This window comes from Thalassophryne amazonica, chromosome 2 (genome assembly GCF_902500255.1).
Source record: "Thalassophryne amazonica chromosome 2, fThaAma1.1, whole genome shotgun sequence".
Taxonomy (NCBI): Eukaryota; Metazoa; Chordata; class Actinopteri; order Batrachoidiformes; family Batrachoididae; genus Thalassophryne; species Thalassophryne amazonica.
In genome coordinates this window covers 104,039,256-104,052,989 of record NC_047104.1, presented here as the reverse complement: position 1 = coordinate 104,052,989, position 13,734 = coordinate 104,039,256, and the positions used below count along the sequence as shown (strand labels likewise).

Below are 13,734 nucleotides of genomic sequence, written 5' to 3'. Positions count from 1 at the left end.
ACTTTATCCAGGGACCATCATGGGTATCCACATACTGTGATGGCTGAGGAAACTCCTGCGATTAGAAGCAAAATGTCCTCGCGTCAAGCAACCCAGTCCAGTCAAAGATTCAAGCTTCTCTACTATGGCTACCAAGAGAAACATTGCCACCAATTGTCAGATTTTTTTTTTCTTGCCTTTTACCTATTTTGATGAGACTACTCCTGACAGTAGAATCCTCCCTGGTTAATCAAGAAAAACTAGATCAAGTTCGGCACCCTGTGAAGTAATGTGACATAGTTGTGAGATCAACTTTCATCCTAAACTAGATGGTCCTTTGTGCTAGTACACATGAGAAGATCCCTTGAATGAAACATTGATTTCCTCCTAAAGCATTAACAAATGCTGGTGCTCCGCCTTACTGGGGGGAGCTACATCTTTACACCTTGCCACATAGATCAACAATACAGGACCTACAATTTCCATTTTTAAATGTGCACTATAAAAGAAGATGACAGGTCATATTTTGGCAATATTATCAGATACAGAGAAAATCAATAACTGGTGGAAATTCTCCAGTTTGTGTCTTACTCTTACCTTGATGTCAATCATGTCCTTATCTCCACTGAGAGGCCTTTTCACAAGAATGTTCTGAAGTTTCAGATCTTGATGAACTATGTCTGTAAGATGGAAGGAAGGAAGGGTTTTACAAATTCATAATGGACTTCCATACTAGTGTAAAGACATTTCAGTGTAGAGTAGTGTTCAGAATAATAGTAGTGCTATGTGACTAAAAGATTAATCCAGGTTTTTAGTATATTTCTTATTGTTACATGGGAAACAGGGTACCAGTAGATTCAGTAGATTCTCACAAATCCAACAAGACCAAGTATTCATGATATGCACACTCTTAAGGCTATGAAATTGGGCTATTACTAAAAAAAAAAAAAAAAAAAAAAAAGTAGAAAAGGGGGTGTTCACAATAATAGTAGCATCTGCTGTTGATGCTACAAACTCAAAACTATTATGTTCAAACTGCTTTTTTAGCAATCCTATGAATCACTAAACTAGTATTTAGTTGTATAACCACAGTTTTTCATGATTTCTTCACATCTGTGAGGCATCAATTTTGTTGGTTTGGAACCGATTTTCAAGGATTCAAAGGATTCAAAGAATTTTTATTGTCATATGCACAGAAGAACATGTTCCCTGCACAATGAAATGTGTCTACTGCATTTAACCCATCCTAAGGCGTCTTCTAACTGTCACAGCACTTACAGGTAACTCCAGACTGTCTTTGATCATCCTGGAGCTGATCAATGGGTGAGCCTTTGCCATTCTGGTTATTCTTCTATCCATTTTGATGGTTGTTTTCCGTTTTCTTTCACACGTGTCTGGTTTGTTTGTCCATTTTAAAGCATTGGAGATCATTGTAGATGAACAGCCTATCATTTTTTGCACCTGCGTATAAGTTTTCCCCTCTTCAATCAACTTTTTAATCAAACTACGCTGTTCTTCTGAACAATGTTGTGGACATCCCATTTTCCTCAGGCTTTCAAAGAGAAAAGCATGTTCAACAGGTGCTGGCTTTATCCTTACATAGGAGACACCTGATTCACACCTGTTTGTTCCACAAAATTGACGAACTCACTGACCGAATGCCACACTGCTATTATTGTGAACACCCCCTTTTCTACTTTTTTTTTTAACTATTAGCCCAATTTCATAGCCTTAAGAGTGTGCATATCATGAATGCTTGGTCTTGTTGGATTTGTGAGAATCTCCTGAATCTACTTGTTTCCCATGTAACAATAAGAAATATACTCAAAACCTGGATTAATCTTTTTAGTCACATAGCACTACTATTATTCTGAACACTACTGTATGTTAGTTTCTTTAAATGACAATAATCTGAATCAGAATTCATACTATTCATTCACTCATCTTCTATACCCGCTTGCCCGTCTTAAAAGTGAAAAGAGAGGAAAAAGAATGAGAGTTTCAGCTCAGACGTGAACTAGAGTTAAAGCGCATCGAGGTAGAAGCTGCCACCACTAGAAAAGTGGAGTTGAGAAAGTTGGAAGCAGAGTCGGTTTTTAAAATGCGGCAGCTGGAGCTGCAGGTCCGGGGTTCGGTTACGGAACCTCGCACGGTCAGTCCACATGATGCATTTGATGTCACTAAAAACATTCAGCTTGTCCCAGTTTTCCGCGACAGTGGAGTCATATTTTGGGGCTTTTGAGCGCATTGCGGTCGCACTACACTGGCCACGGGATGTGTGGGCTATTTTACTGCAATGTAAACTGCGGTAAAGCGTTAGAGGCGTGTGCGTCATTGTCTGTTTCAGATAGCCTAAATTATGATAAACTGAAGGGCGCTATTCTTCGCACATACGAATTGGTCCCAGAGGCATACTGACAGCGTTTTAGGGGGCTAAGGAAATTTTTTACCCAAAGTTTTGTGGATTTTGCCCGTGAAAAGAGCTTGTTATTTGACAGGGGGTGTTCCACCAGTAAGGTGTCCACTTATGCGTCATTGTGTGAGTTGCTTTTGATTGAAGATTTTAAAAACTCTCTGCCTGAGCGTATTATTATTTATCTTAATGAACAGAAAGTAACTACACTCCAGCAGGCTGCGGTTTTGGCAGATGAGTTTGCGCTTATGCACAAAGCAACTTTTATACATGATTCTGTTTCCAAACCAACTGACAAATCGCCACAGACTAATTTCTCAGTCAGTGCCACGCCTGAAAGGCAAAAGCAGTGTTTTTATTGTCATAAAATTGGTCACCTTGTGGCTGATTATGTTGTCCTAAAACAGAAACAACTTGTGCCAAAACCTAAAGGTGTGCGTTTAATTAAAACTGCGCCTCCGGCCGTAATTCAGTCTGTTTGCACGCCACTTGTTACTCCTGACGAGTGTTTTAAGTCTTTTATATTTGATGCGTTTGTTTAGGTACCAGGAGAGGAGAAGCGCCCTGTTAAGGTCTTGCGGGATACGGGTAGGTCTCAGTCTTTTATGCTTTCTGGGGTGTTGCCCCTTGGCTCAAACACTGACTGTCACTCAAGCATTGTAGTTAAGGGCATTGGTTTAACTTATGTCCCGGCTCCACTGCATAATGTCTATCTTGAGTCTAAGTTGGTTAGTGGCGTATTTCCAGTGGCTGTTCGTGACCAATTTCCCATTGACGGAGTAGATTTTATCATGGGAAATGACATCGCAGGTGGAAAAGTCTACCTGGCTCCTGAAGTTGTCAGTCAGCCTATTCCAGGATCTGAAAAGGATGAGTTGGCCACAAATCACCCTGGCGTGTTTCCAGTGTGCGTCTTGACATAAGCCCAGGCACAGAGAACACCGGAAGGTGAAGTTGATTTAGGTGACTCTGTGCTCGCCCCTGTTTTGCATGGGGATTGTGCGCCATCTTCTGGCCAAGATGAGAAGGACTCAAAGATTAATGTTGACACTGGGGAGTTCCGGACAGGCTCGCTTATGTCTCTTCCACTAACATGTGAAGCTCTTATTGAAGCTCGAAAAGCTGATTCTACTTTAATGAAATGTTTTTCTGTTTTAGAGAGCCCAGTTGATAGCAACCATTACTTCCTGGACCAGAGAGTGTTGATGCGCAAGTGGGTTCCTTGGTCAGGGAACAGTGCTGATTCCAATGGTTGGTGTGTAGTGTTCCAGATTGTGGTCCATAAATGTTATCGACCTCATGTGCTATCTCTAGCCCATGAAGATTGGTGGTCTGGTCATCTTGGTGTGACTAAAACTTCTAATCGTGTTCTACAGCATTTCTTTTGGCCAGGTCTGAAAACTGATGTGGCTCGTTTCTGTAAATCCTGTAGTACCTGCCAGATTGTGGGAAAACCAAACCAGGTGGTACCGCTGGCACCACTTCACCCTGTGCCTGCTGTCGGTGAATCTTTTGAGCATGTAATTGTGGATTGTGTTGGCCCCTTACCAAAAAATCTGGTAACCAATTTCTGTTGACTATGATGTGTGTTACCACTCGTTTTCCTGAAGCTATTCCTCTGCGAAGAATCACTGCTTCCTCTATCATAAAAGCACTTATTAAATTTTTTACTACATTTGGTCTCCCCAAGATTGTTTTGTTTTTGATTGATTGGAACAAACTTATTGTCTCGAGCATTTGGGGAGACATTACAGTCATTTGGTGTAACCCACTCCGTGTCTAGTGCTTATCATCCAGAGTCACAAGGTGCACTAGAAAGATGGCACCAGACTCTTAAGTCTGTGTTGAGTAAGTTTTGTTTTGAGACTGGCAAAGACTGGGATGAGGGCATTCCCTTTATGTTATTCGCTATTAGGGATGCCACTCAAGAATCCACTGGTTTTAGTCCAGCCAAGCTTGTGTTCGGTTATAACCTTCATGGCCCTTTGAAAATGCTCAAGTAAAAATTTTTATCCAGGGCAATACCCAAGGGGGACGTGTCGGAATTTGTCTTTAAGAATAAGGAACGGTTGCAGCGGGCCGCTAAACTAGCTAAAGAAGCTCTTTCTTCTCAAGCTGACGAAGGGGCGTTTTGATAAAAAGGCTGTGGTTCAACATTTCCAGCCTGGTGATAAAGTGTTGGTGCTGCTTCCTATGTTTGGTTCTGCTCTCTCAGCTCGTTTTGCCAGTCCTTATGTCATTGACAAAAAGGTATCGGATACGAACTATCTCATTCTTACTCCTGAGAGAAGGAGAAAAACCTGTCTATGTCATGTAAACATGTTAAAGCCTTTTTATGTGCGGGATGAGAAGCCAGCACAGTCCTTACTGGCTGTGCCTTACATTTCTCTTATGTTTTCAGATGTGCCGCTTGAGGGAGACTTGGAAGAGCCTAGTGTGGCCCAGCAATGTGATCGGCTGTCCAACTCTGAGTTTATGTCCAGTATAGGTGTCAATCTGTCATATCTCAGTGAGGATCAGTTTTGTGATATCCTGGCTCTGTTACAGTCCTACCCTTTATTTGGTGACATTCCTTCTCGCACTACTGTACTTGAGCATGACATAGATGTTGGTTCCACTGCTCCTATCAAACAGCATGCATATCGTTGCCCTCCGATGAAACGTGAGGCCATAAAGAAGGAGGCCCAATATCTTTTGGACAATGGCCTTGCAAAACCCAGTCATAGCCCTTGGAGTTCCCCTTGCCTTCTTGCTCCAAAGTCCGATGGGACTCCACACTTTTGTACGGATTTCCGGAAAGTTAATGCAGTCACAGCACCAGATTCTTTTCCCCTACCCCGTATGGAGGACTGTATAGACAGTATTGTTCCGGCAGTACACATCACAAAGTTAGATCTGTTAAAAGGCTACTGGCAAGTTCCGCTCACAGCTAGAGCCTCGGAGATCTCTGCCTTTGTGACGTCTGATCATTTCTTGCAGTATACTGTAATGGCGTTTGCCATGAGAAATGCACCAGCTACTTTCCAGCACCTTATGCACACAGTTTTAAGTGATGTAGCTCATTGTAATGTGCATTTGGACGATATTGTTGTCTATTCAGGCACTTGGACCGAGCAGATTCGTACACTATATGAGGTTTTTGAGTTTGTCTCAAGCTAACTTGATGCTAAACCTAGCCAAATGTGATTTTTGGCAGGGCTACCGTGTCTTATCTTGGGAAAATAGTTGGTCATGGACAGGTACCCCCTGTAAATGCAGAAGTTGAAGCTGTGCTTTCCTGCACAACTCCTACTACTCACCAAGAGATTTGCCAGTTTTTAGGCCTAGTCGGCTATTACCGGTGTTTTTGTAAAAATGTTTCTGTGCTAGTTGCCCCTCTCACTACTCTTTGTAACTCATCCGTACCATAGATTTGGACAGCTGAATGTGAAAAGGCTTTTCTAGCAGCTAAGTCACTCCTGTGTAGTTCTTTTAGCCCCAGACTACTCTAAACCTTTTCGCTTGGAAGTTGGTGCAAGTACCAACTAGTGCCATTGGTTTCTGGTGCCGTGCTTGTACAGGAGGATGAGGCTGGAGTCCCCCATCCAGTCGCATACTTTTCTACCAAATTTAAAAAGCACCAGCTCCCTTGTTCAACAACTGAAAAGGAGACAATGGCTATGCTCCTAGCCCTTCAACATTTTAATGTGTATGCTGGTTCTACTAATGTTCATGTTTCTGTGTCAACCGACCACAACCCTCTTGTTTTTTAGCCCAGATATACAATCAGAACTAATGGCTGATGCGGTGGGCCCTCCTGGCTCAGAACTACAACCTGCGCATCGTTCACAAGAAGGGGAAGGATAACATCGTAGCTGATGCCCTATCGCGAGAGCGAGACTGAAGACCACTATCACCACTTTTTGTGAGTGGTGGTGGGCATCTATATCCTTTTAGCATGTTTGAGGCCTTAAGATAGGGTGTTATTGTAACTTTTATTTTGGAGAGTGTAGGATCAGGTTTTATGGGGGGAGGTGTTACGTATGTTGATTTTGCCTTGCCTCCACTTCTCAGATCCGCCCAGCTGATCAGCGGCACCTGCCAGCTGATGCCCACCTGGGAGTATAAAAGTCCAGCATGCCACATGCTTGGGAGCGTCTGGGTTTCTTTTGCTGCAGCATGTTTTTCTTTCGTTAACCTTTTGTTGTATTTTTCTTTCTTTTCGTTATGTTTGTTACAATGGGAGTATTTATGAATTGTGAATAAGGGAATTCTAGTAAAAACCACAACGAACAAAAACAAATCAATTACATGAAAATTAGTTCTGTTGTTTGGGCACTTTGCCTTGGTCATGGTCTGAGTTATGAAAAAGAAATGAATGTTAAAACGTCAATGTCTAAAGGTCAAATCTGTACTTTAGGGCCAGAAATTGAAGCTATCACATAGTAGAGACGCTTGAATCTTCGACTGGACTGGGTTGCTTGATGCGAGGACGTTTCGCTTCAAATCGCAGAAGCTTCCTCAGCTAAAATTCTTGCTTTGGTAGTCTGACTTCTGTCTTGACTCTTGTAGAGAAGAATAAACAGAAGCCACAAAACTGCAGTTTTAAACCTAACCAGACCCCTCCTACAAAGAGGCAGACTGCTATAGGCTAGTGATTAAACAATAGCTCTAATTAGCACCTATTGTGCTCTAGTTAGCACCCTCCTATTGACAGGGCAGCTGTCCCTCCTAATGATGGGATGGACGCCTCTCCTGCCGGCTCCCTTGACGACTCTCCTGATGACGTGAATGACTCATTACCATGAACAAAAGACTGAAACTGCTTTGACCTGAGTACCCCATTGTAAACAGGGGACAAAGCGTGTCTCAGACCCCCTCTTCTTCTTGTCTCTGTCTCCTGTCTATCTGGTCTCTTTGTTCTCTGGGACTTCTGCACTTTGTCCAGGGACCATCGTGGGTACCCACATACTGTGAGGGCTTTCTGGACAAGTTGTTCTTTAGCCCTTCCCTCTGCAGTTGTGGGCACCTGTAGGGCTCTGTGTTGAAGAGTCCTGATCACCCCGAGCTTGTGCTCAAGGGGTGGAAGAAAGAGACCAGATAGACAGGAGACTGTTATGTGGGCCGCCCGAAGAGGAGGTACTGCTGGCCACAAAAGGAACTGAACTGAATTGCTGATTGTTCTGCTGGGTGTGCACACACCCACCATTAACCTGTCAGCAGTACCGGATCTGACAGCTGAAGTAGAGGCCACCTGGGGACTCGGGACTTGGCAGCTTCGGTTTGCTGCAGGTCTTCGTTGGCGGCGGAACCTTGTGGGCCCCGGCTCTTCTCTGGATAGGCGTCTCCTACCCTCGGACCTGCCCACATGTCACCTGTTGACATTTGTAATTGACTGTCTAAAAATAGTATTCGACCTGTTGTGCACATTTGCCACAATAAATTGTATTTATTTGACTACCCATTGACCATTCATTTGCGCCCCCTGTTGTGGGTCCGTGTCATTACACTTCCCCAACAGAGACGAAGACAAGAAGAAGAGGAGTGTCTCTCCCTTACTTAGCAGGAGTAGGGGAACACTACAGAGCATCTTCAGACAGCACAAAATCCCAGTTTACTTTAAACCAGTTAACACCTTGAGACAGAAATTAGTTCACCCTAAGCACAGGATCCCTAGTTACAAAGAGAGCAATGTAGTGTATTCTATCAGATATCAGGAAAACTGTAACGAACACTACATAGGTGAGACTAAGCAACCTTTACACAAAAGGCTATACCAGCACCGCAGAGAGGGCGCCGGTGGACCTCAGTCTGCAGTTCATCTCCACCTTAAAGACACTAAACACACGTTTGAGGACAAGGAAGTTAAAATCTTAGCCAGAGAGAAGAAATGGTTTGAGAGAGGGGCCAAGGAGGCATTCTATGTGAAACAGTTGAAACCCAGCCTTAACCGGGGAGGGGGTCTGAGACACGCTTTGTCCCGTTTACAATGGGGTACTCAGGTCAAAGCAGTTTCAGTCTTATATTCATGGTAATGAGTCACTCACGTCATCAGGAGAGTCATCAAGGGAGCTGGCAGGAGAGGCGTCCATCCCATCATTAGGAGGAACAGCTGCCCTGTCATTAGGAGGGTGCTAACTAGAGCACAAAAGGTGCTAATTAGAGCTATTGATTAGTCACTAGCTTATAGCAGTCTGCCTTTCGGTAGGAGGGGTCTGGTTAGGTTTAAAACTCCAGCTTTTGTGGCTTCTGTTTATTCTTCTCTACAAGAGTCAAGACAGAAGTCAGACTACCAGAGCAAGAATTTTAGCTGAGGAAGCTTCTGCGATTTGAAGCGAAACGTCCTCTCATCAAGCAACCCAGTCTAGTCGAAGAGTGAAGCTTCTCTACTATGGAAACCACCTGGACAACTGAGAGCCTACACAGAAACAAGCTATCACATACTACTGCTTACTGGATTGTTAAGAATCCAGGTAATGTTGTGGGTACTTTAAATTTGACCTTGACCTTGAGTCCCCCACCTCATCAAAGGTAGGTCACTCTAAAAGATTGCTGACCACAATGATTTTTTTTTTATTTATAATTAAAAAAGGTTTATTTATTTATGTTCTTCATTTTTGAAGGTCAAGGTTAAAGGTCAAATATGTTTTCTATGTCATGTAAATGATACCCCATCACACTAGAGGAAAAATGAGCCCAAATCCCATCCGAATGAAAATTCGACCCACATTCAGGAGGTGTCGAGGTGTATTTGCGGCCACCAGACAGCATTCTGAGCGCAGTCTAAACAGTTGGCCACAATCAGGCACAGTTGTCCGGCCGCCTCAAATGTTTTGCACATGTTCAAAACATTTGTGGAGCAGTCAAAGTGGAAAGACTATCGAACGGCAGTTGAAGTGCCATCTGACCGCACTCTGACTGCATTCTAAACAATTGGATGGCATGAAAACGCCATTTGTGACATACTGATCACATTTGGGGGGACGTTTGGCATGTTTCCGCCACACCTGAATGTTCCGAATGCACCTGAACACACCACGAGGGCACCTCGAGTGTTGCTGGATGGTATTTCCTCCACCCGCAATCGGACCTCACTCGTACGGCTTTGTAAATGCATTTGTCATATTCTCACTATATTTTGACAGCTACCTGGATGATCCTAATGTGTTCCACCAACATTTGTACTGCGTTCGGAGGCTAGTGCACATGACAAGTGCACGAATCAGTCCAGGTGGGTCAGAGCAGAATCTGGGTATTCGGACAGCTGTCCTCCGCAATTCTTATTCTCCCACACATGGGGCACAAATCCTGGCTTTTTTGACATTCTGCCTAATTCCGCTTGGCTCGTGCTCATTCGTACTAAGTGTGAAGGGGATCTGAGGTAAGCTTTTGGGTCTCTGTTGAAAATTTGATAGACCCCTTTCAACTGATGCCGTTAAAGGGCCCTACAACAGCTCATCCATTTCCATCCATCTTCCTATGTCACACCAGCCACCTGCATGTCCTCCCTCACCACATTTATAAATCTCCTCTTTGGCCTCCCTCTTCTTCTCCTGCCTGGTGGCTCCATCCTTAGCATCCTTTTCCCTATATACTCTGCATCCTTCCTCTGTGCATGTCCAAACAATCTTAGTCTTGCCTCTCTGACTTTGTCTCCAAACAGTCCTGCTTGTGCTGTCCCTCTGATATGTTCAATCCTAATTCTGTCCATTCTCACCACTCCCAAAGAAAATTGCAACATCTTCAGCTCTTCCTCCTTTCTTTTTGTTAAGGCCTGGTCACACGGCACACGGCGTTAGCTGAATGAAGGAAAAAAGTCACAAAGCCACAAATCGTGGAGACAAAGTGGACAAATGAGCCGGCACTTCTCCCATTATCGAAAAGCCTGCAAGTGCAGAGCGCATAAAAAACTGAAACAAAACTGAAATGAACAACAGAGAAACAAAGCCAACAGCGACCTTGACGCTTTGGAGCTGCGAGAGCTAGTTGTTTTGACAACAGGTCTGCCTTCACTACGTGTGCGCACACATGCACATTGCAGAGACGGCTGCAACGTGCGTAAATAGTTAAAGTAGTTGATCAAACGTTCTTGCCACTATTGTTTGTTTTGGTGTCCTTCGTTAGTGCTGCATGACCAGGGCTTTAGGGCCACTGCCTCTAAGCTGGTTTTGCTACTGTCTGGTAAAATTTGCTTTTCATTCTTCCAGATATTTTGTCACAAATGACTCCTGTCACTTTTCCCCACCCACTCCACCCTGCCCGCACGCTCTTCTTCACTTCTCTGGAACACTTTGGATAGTTGAACCCAAGTATTTAAACTCATCTACTTTCACCATCTCCATTCCTTGTAACCACACTATTCCACTAGGCTCCCTCTCATTCTCATACATGTATTCAGTCTTGCTCCTACTGACTTTCATTCCCCTTCTCTCCAGAATGTACCTCCATCTCGCGAGGCTCATCTCAACCTGCTCTGTACTCTCACTACAGATCACAATGTCATCTGCAAACATCATAGATCAGGAAAACCTGTCTGATCTAATCCGTCATCATGTCCATCACCATTTCAAACAAGAAAGGACTCGGAGCCTGTCCTTGAAGCAATCCCACCTCCACTTTGAATCAATCTGTCACTTAAGCTGGGCATCTCACTGTTGTCACACTGTCTTTATGTATATCCTGCACCACCTCATATACTTGTCTGCCACTCCAGACATCCACATACAATACTAAACCTCTTCTCTTGGCACCCTGTCATAAGCTTTCTCTAAATCCACAAACACATAATGCAACTCCTTCTGAGTCTCTCATCTTCATCAGCACTCTCAGAGCAAACATTTGCATCTGCAGGGTTCTTTCTTGGGATGAAACCTTATTTGCTGCTTGCAAATCACCTCTTTTCTAAGCCTGGTGTCCACTTCTCATTACCATAATTACGTCCACCAAGGACGTAATAAAATCATCTGCATTTATTTATTTGTCTGTCTGTTAGCAGGATTATATCAAAACTACTGCATGGATTTTGGCAAACCTTTCACCACAGATACACATATTAGGCCATGGAAGACTCCATTAAATTTTGGAGGTGATCCGGATCCTGGATCAAGATTTCACTTTATGTAGTCTTTTAAGTATTACGTAAAAACTACTTCATGGATTATCACCAAATTGCACCACAGATAGATATTAGGCTATGGAAGACTCCACTAAATTTTGGAGGTGATCCGGATCCACATTCTGGATCAAGATTTCAATTTGTACGCTTCAATTTGTCAGATTTTGAGGATTATGTCAAAGCTACTGAACAGATTTTCACCAAATTTTCACCACACATTGTTGTTAGGCCTTGGAAGACTCCATTAAATTCTGAAGGTGATCTGGATCCGGATTGTGGATCCGGATTTCACTTTGTAGACTTTTAAGGAATACGTCAATATTACTTCACCGATATGACATTGATGTAAAACCAAGATCAGGAAAACACAATTTTGTTTCAGCTTGTGAATTAAATATGACACTGCAATATCTTGATCGGTCAGACCATTATGGATCAGTATGCAATTATTACATCCGCCAAGGACGTAATAAAATCACTGGCATTCATTTATTTATTTGTCTGCCTGCCTAACTGTTAGCAGGATTATGTCAAAACTACTGCATGCATTTTGATGAAATTTTCACCACAGATAGATATTCGGCCCTGGAAGACTCCACTTTTGGAGGTGATCTGTATCAAAATTTGACTTTATATAGACCTTGAAGGATTACATAAAAACTTCACGGATTCTCACCAAATTTGCACCACTGATACATATTATGCCATGAAGACTCCACTGAATTTTGGAAGTGATTTTCACCACACATTGGTATAGGCCCTGGAAGACAGCATTAAATTTTGGAGGTGATCTGGATCCGGATTTGGATTCTGGGTCAGGATTTTACTTTGTAGACTTTTAAGGATTATGATTTTGTTTCAGCTTGTGAATTAAATATCACATTGCAACATCTTGATAAGTCGGACCATTCTGGATCAGTATGCAATTATTGCATTGTGTTGTGAAATCCAGATACAGGAAAAGTCTGGGGTCACGATGTGAATCACAAATCTGTTATTTTGAGTCCTCATTAACCCTTGACGGATGTCAGAAATCTCGGATTACTCTTTTTGCATGGTGTGGCCTCTGTAGTTACTGCAACTTTGTACATCACCCTTGTTCTTAAAAATCAAAAGCAGCACACTTCTCCACTCCTCAGGCATCCTCACACTTTCCAAGGTTTTATTTAACAAACTGGTTCAAAACTCCACTACCATCTCTCTTTTCACACCGGGCTTGCATACAGTTGCGGGTGTACGCTGGAAAATTGCGCAGATTTGGGGTAGTCCCTGTGTAGGCTGGTGTGTGATGGCACATGGTTGCATTCCTCGTCTTGCTTACAGCTGCGTAAGGCCCTGTCACACCTTGACAATTTATGAAAAACGCTGGCATAAATTAATGTAGCTGTCTCACCTTGACGACCAGCATATGCTGACAGCCCAGTTTCCACCAAGTGGTTCGGGTCGGTACTGGATGGTGTGTTTTTTTTTTGTTTGTTTGTTTTTTTGTCTTGGTGGACCATTTTCTTTGTGTACAGAATCCTGTTGAGTCTGGCTGTGGTAAATGCTGCCGTGAATAAATAAAGTGCAGTGCAGTGACTCTAAACGTTTAAAGCGCCAGTTGCTTTCTGATCAGACCAGATCAAGTCTGTGATGACCTGAATAATGAAGCGCTGTGATGATTTAACTTTTAAAGCGCCAGTCGACCGTGATGAGGTGCTTGCTGATCGCAGTCGACTAGCGCTTTAAAAGTTTAAATCATCACAGCGCTTCTGTGTGACCAGGTGTGATCAGACCATATCCTCTGAGAAACACACCTGGAGCAGAAAAAACACAGAGGGACTTGCTTCATAAGCATCCTGTTTCTTGTCAGCATTGTAGAGAGAGAGAGAGAGAGGGCCAGGGCAAAAGACAGAGCGAGAGCAAGGGAGCTGTGTCCTCTCTGCTCTTTTATTCCAAGACCTGCTGTTTCTGTTCTTTGGATTTATGAGTTGAAAGAATAAGTTTTCTGATCAGATTACTGAAGAGCATGTAAACGCTCGATCAGCTGTTTTATGAACACACACACATCTGAGGAATTATTACACCACAAACTGGAATGCCCATTCAATGACCTGTTGTAAAGCACACAGAGGTGCTGCAGGCTGCGTGGATCATGCACCCACACCCACGCGCTACACCTGTTCTCCTCCAGCAGATTCATTGTGGATGCATGCACTCAGTTTTTGGATGTGTACAGCTGCACAGTGTTGTGTAGATTTGCAAACAG

General features: G+C 43.3%; 1 protein-coding gene across 1 annotated transcript in view; it reads right to left on the bottom strand.

Annotated features, from left to right (window-relative positions):
* Positions 1-13,734, bottom strand: part of stk33 (serine/threonine kinase 33) — a 57,119-nt gene that overhangs the window by 18,587 nt on the left and 24,798 nt on the right. The window contains 1 exon segment of the mRNA XM_034163290.1: positions 577-659. Within this exon segment, the coding sequence (XP_034019181.1) occupies positions 577-659 (83 nt within the window).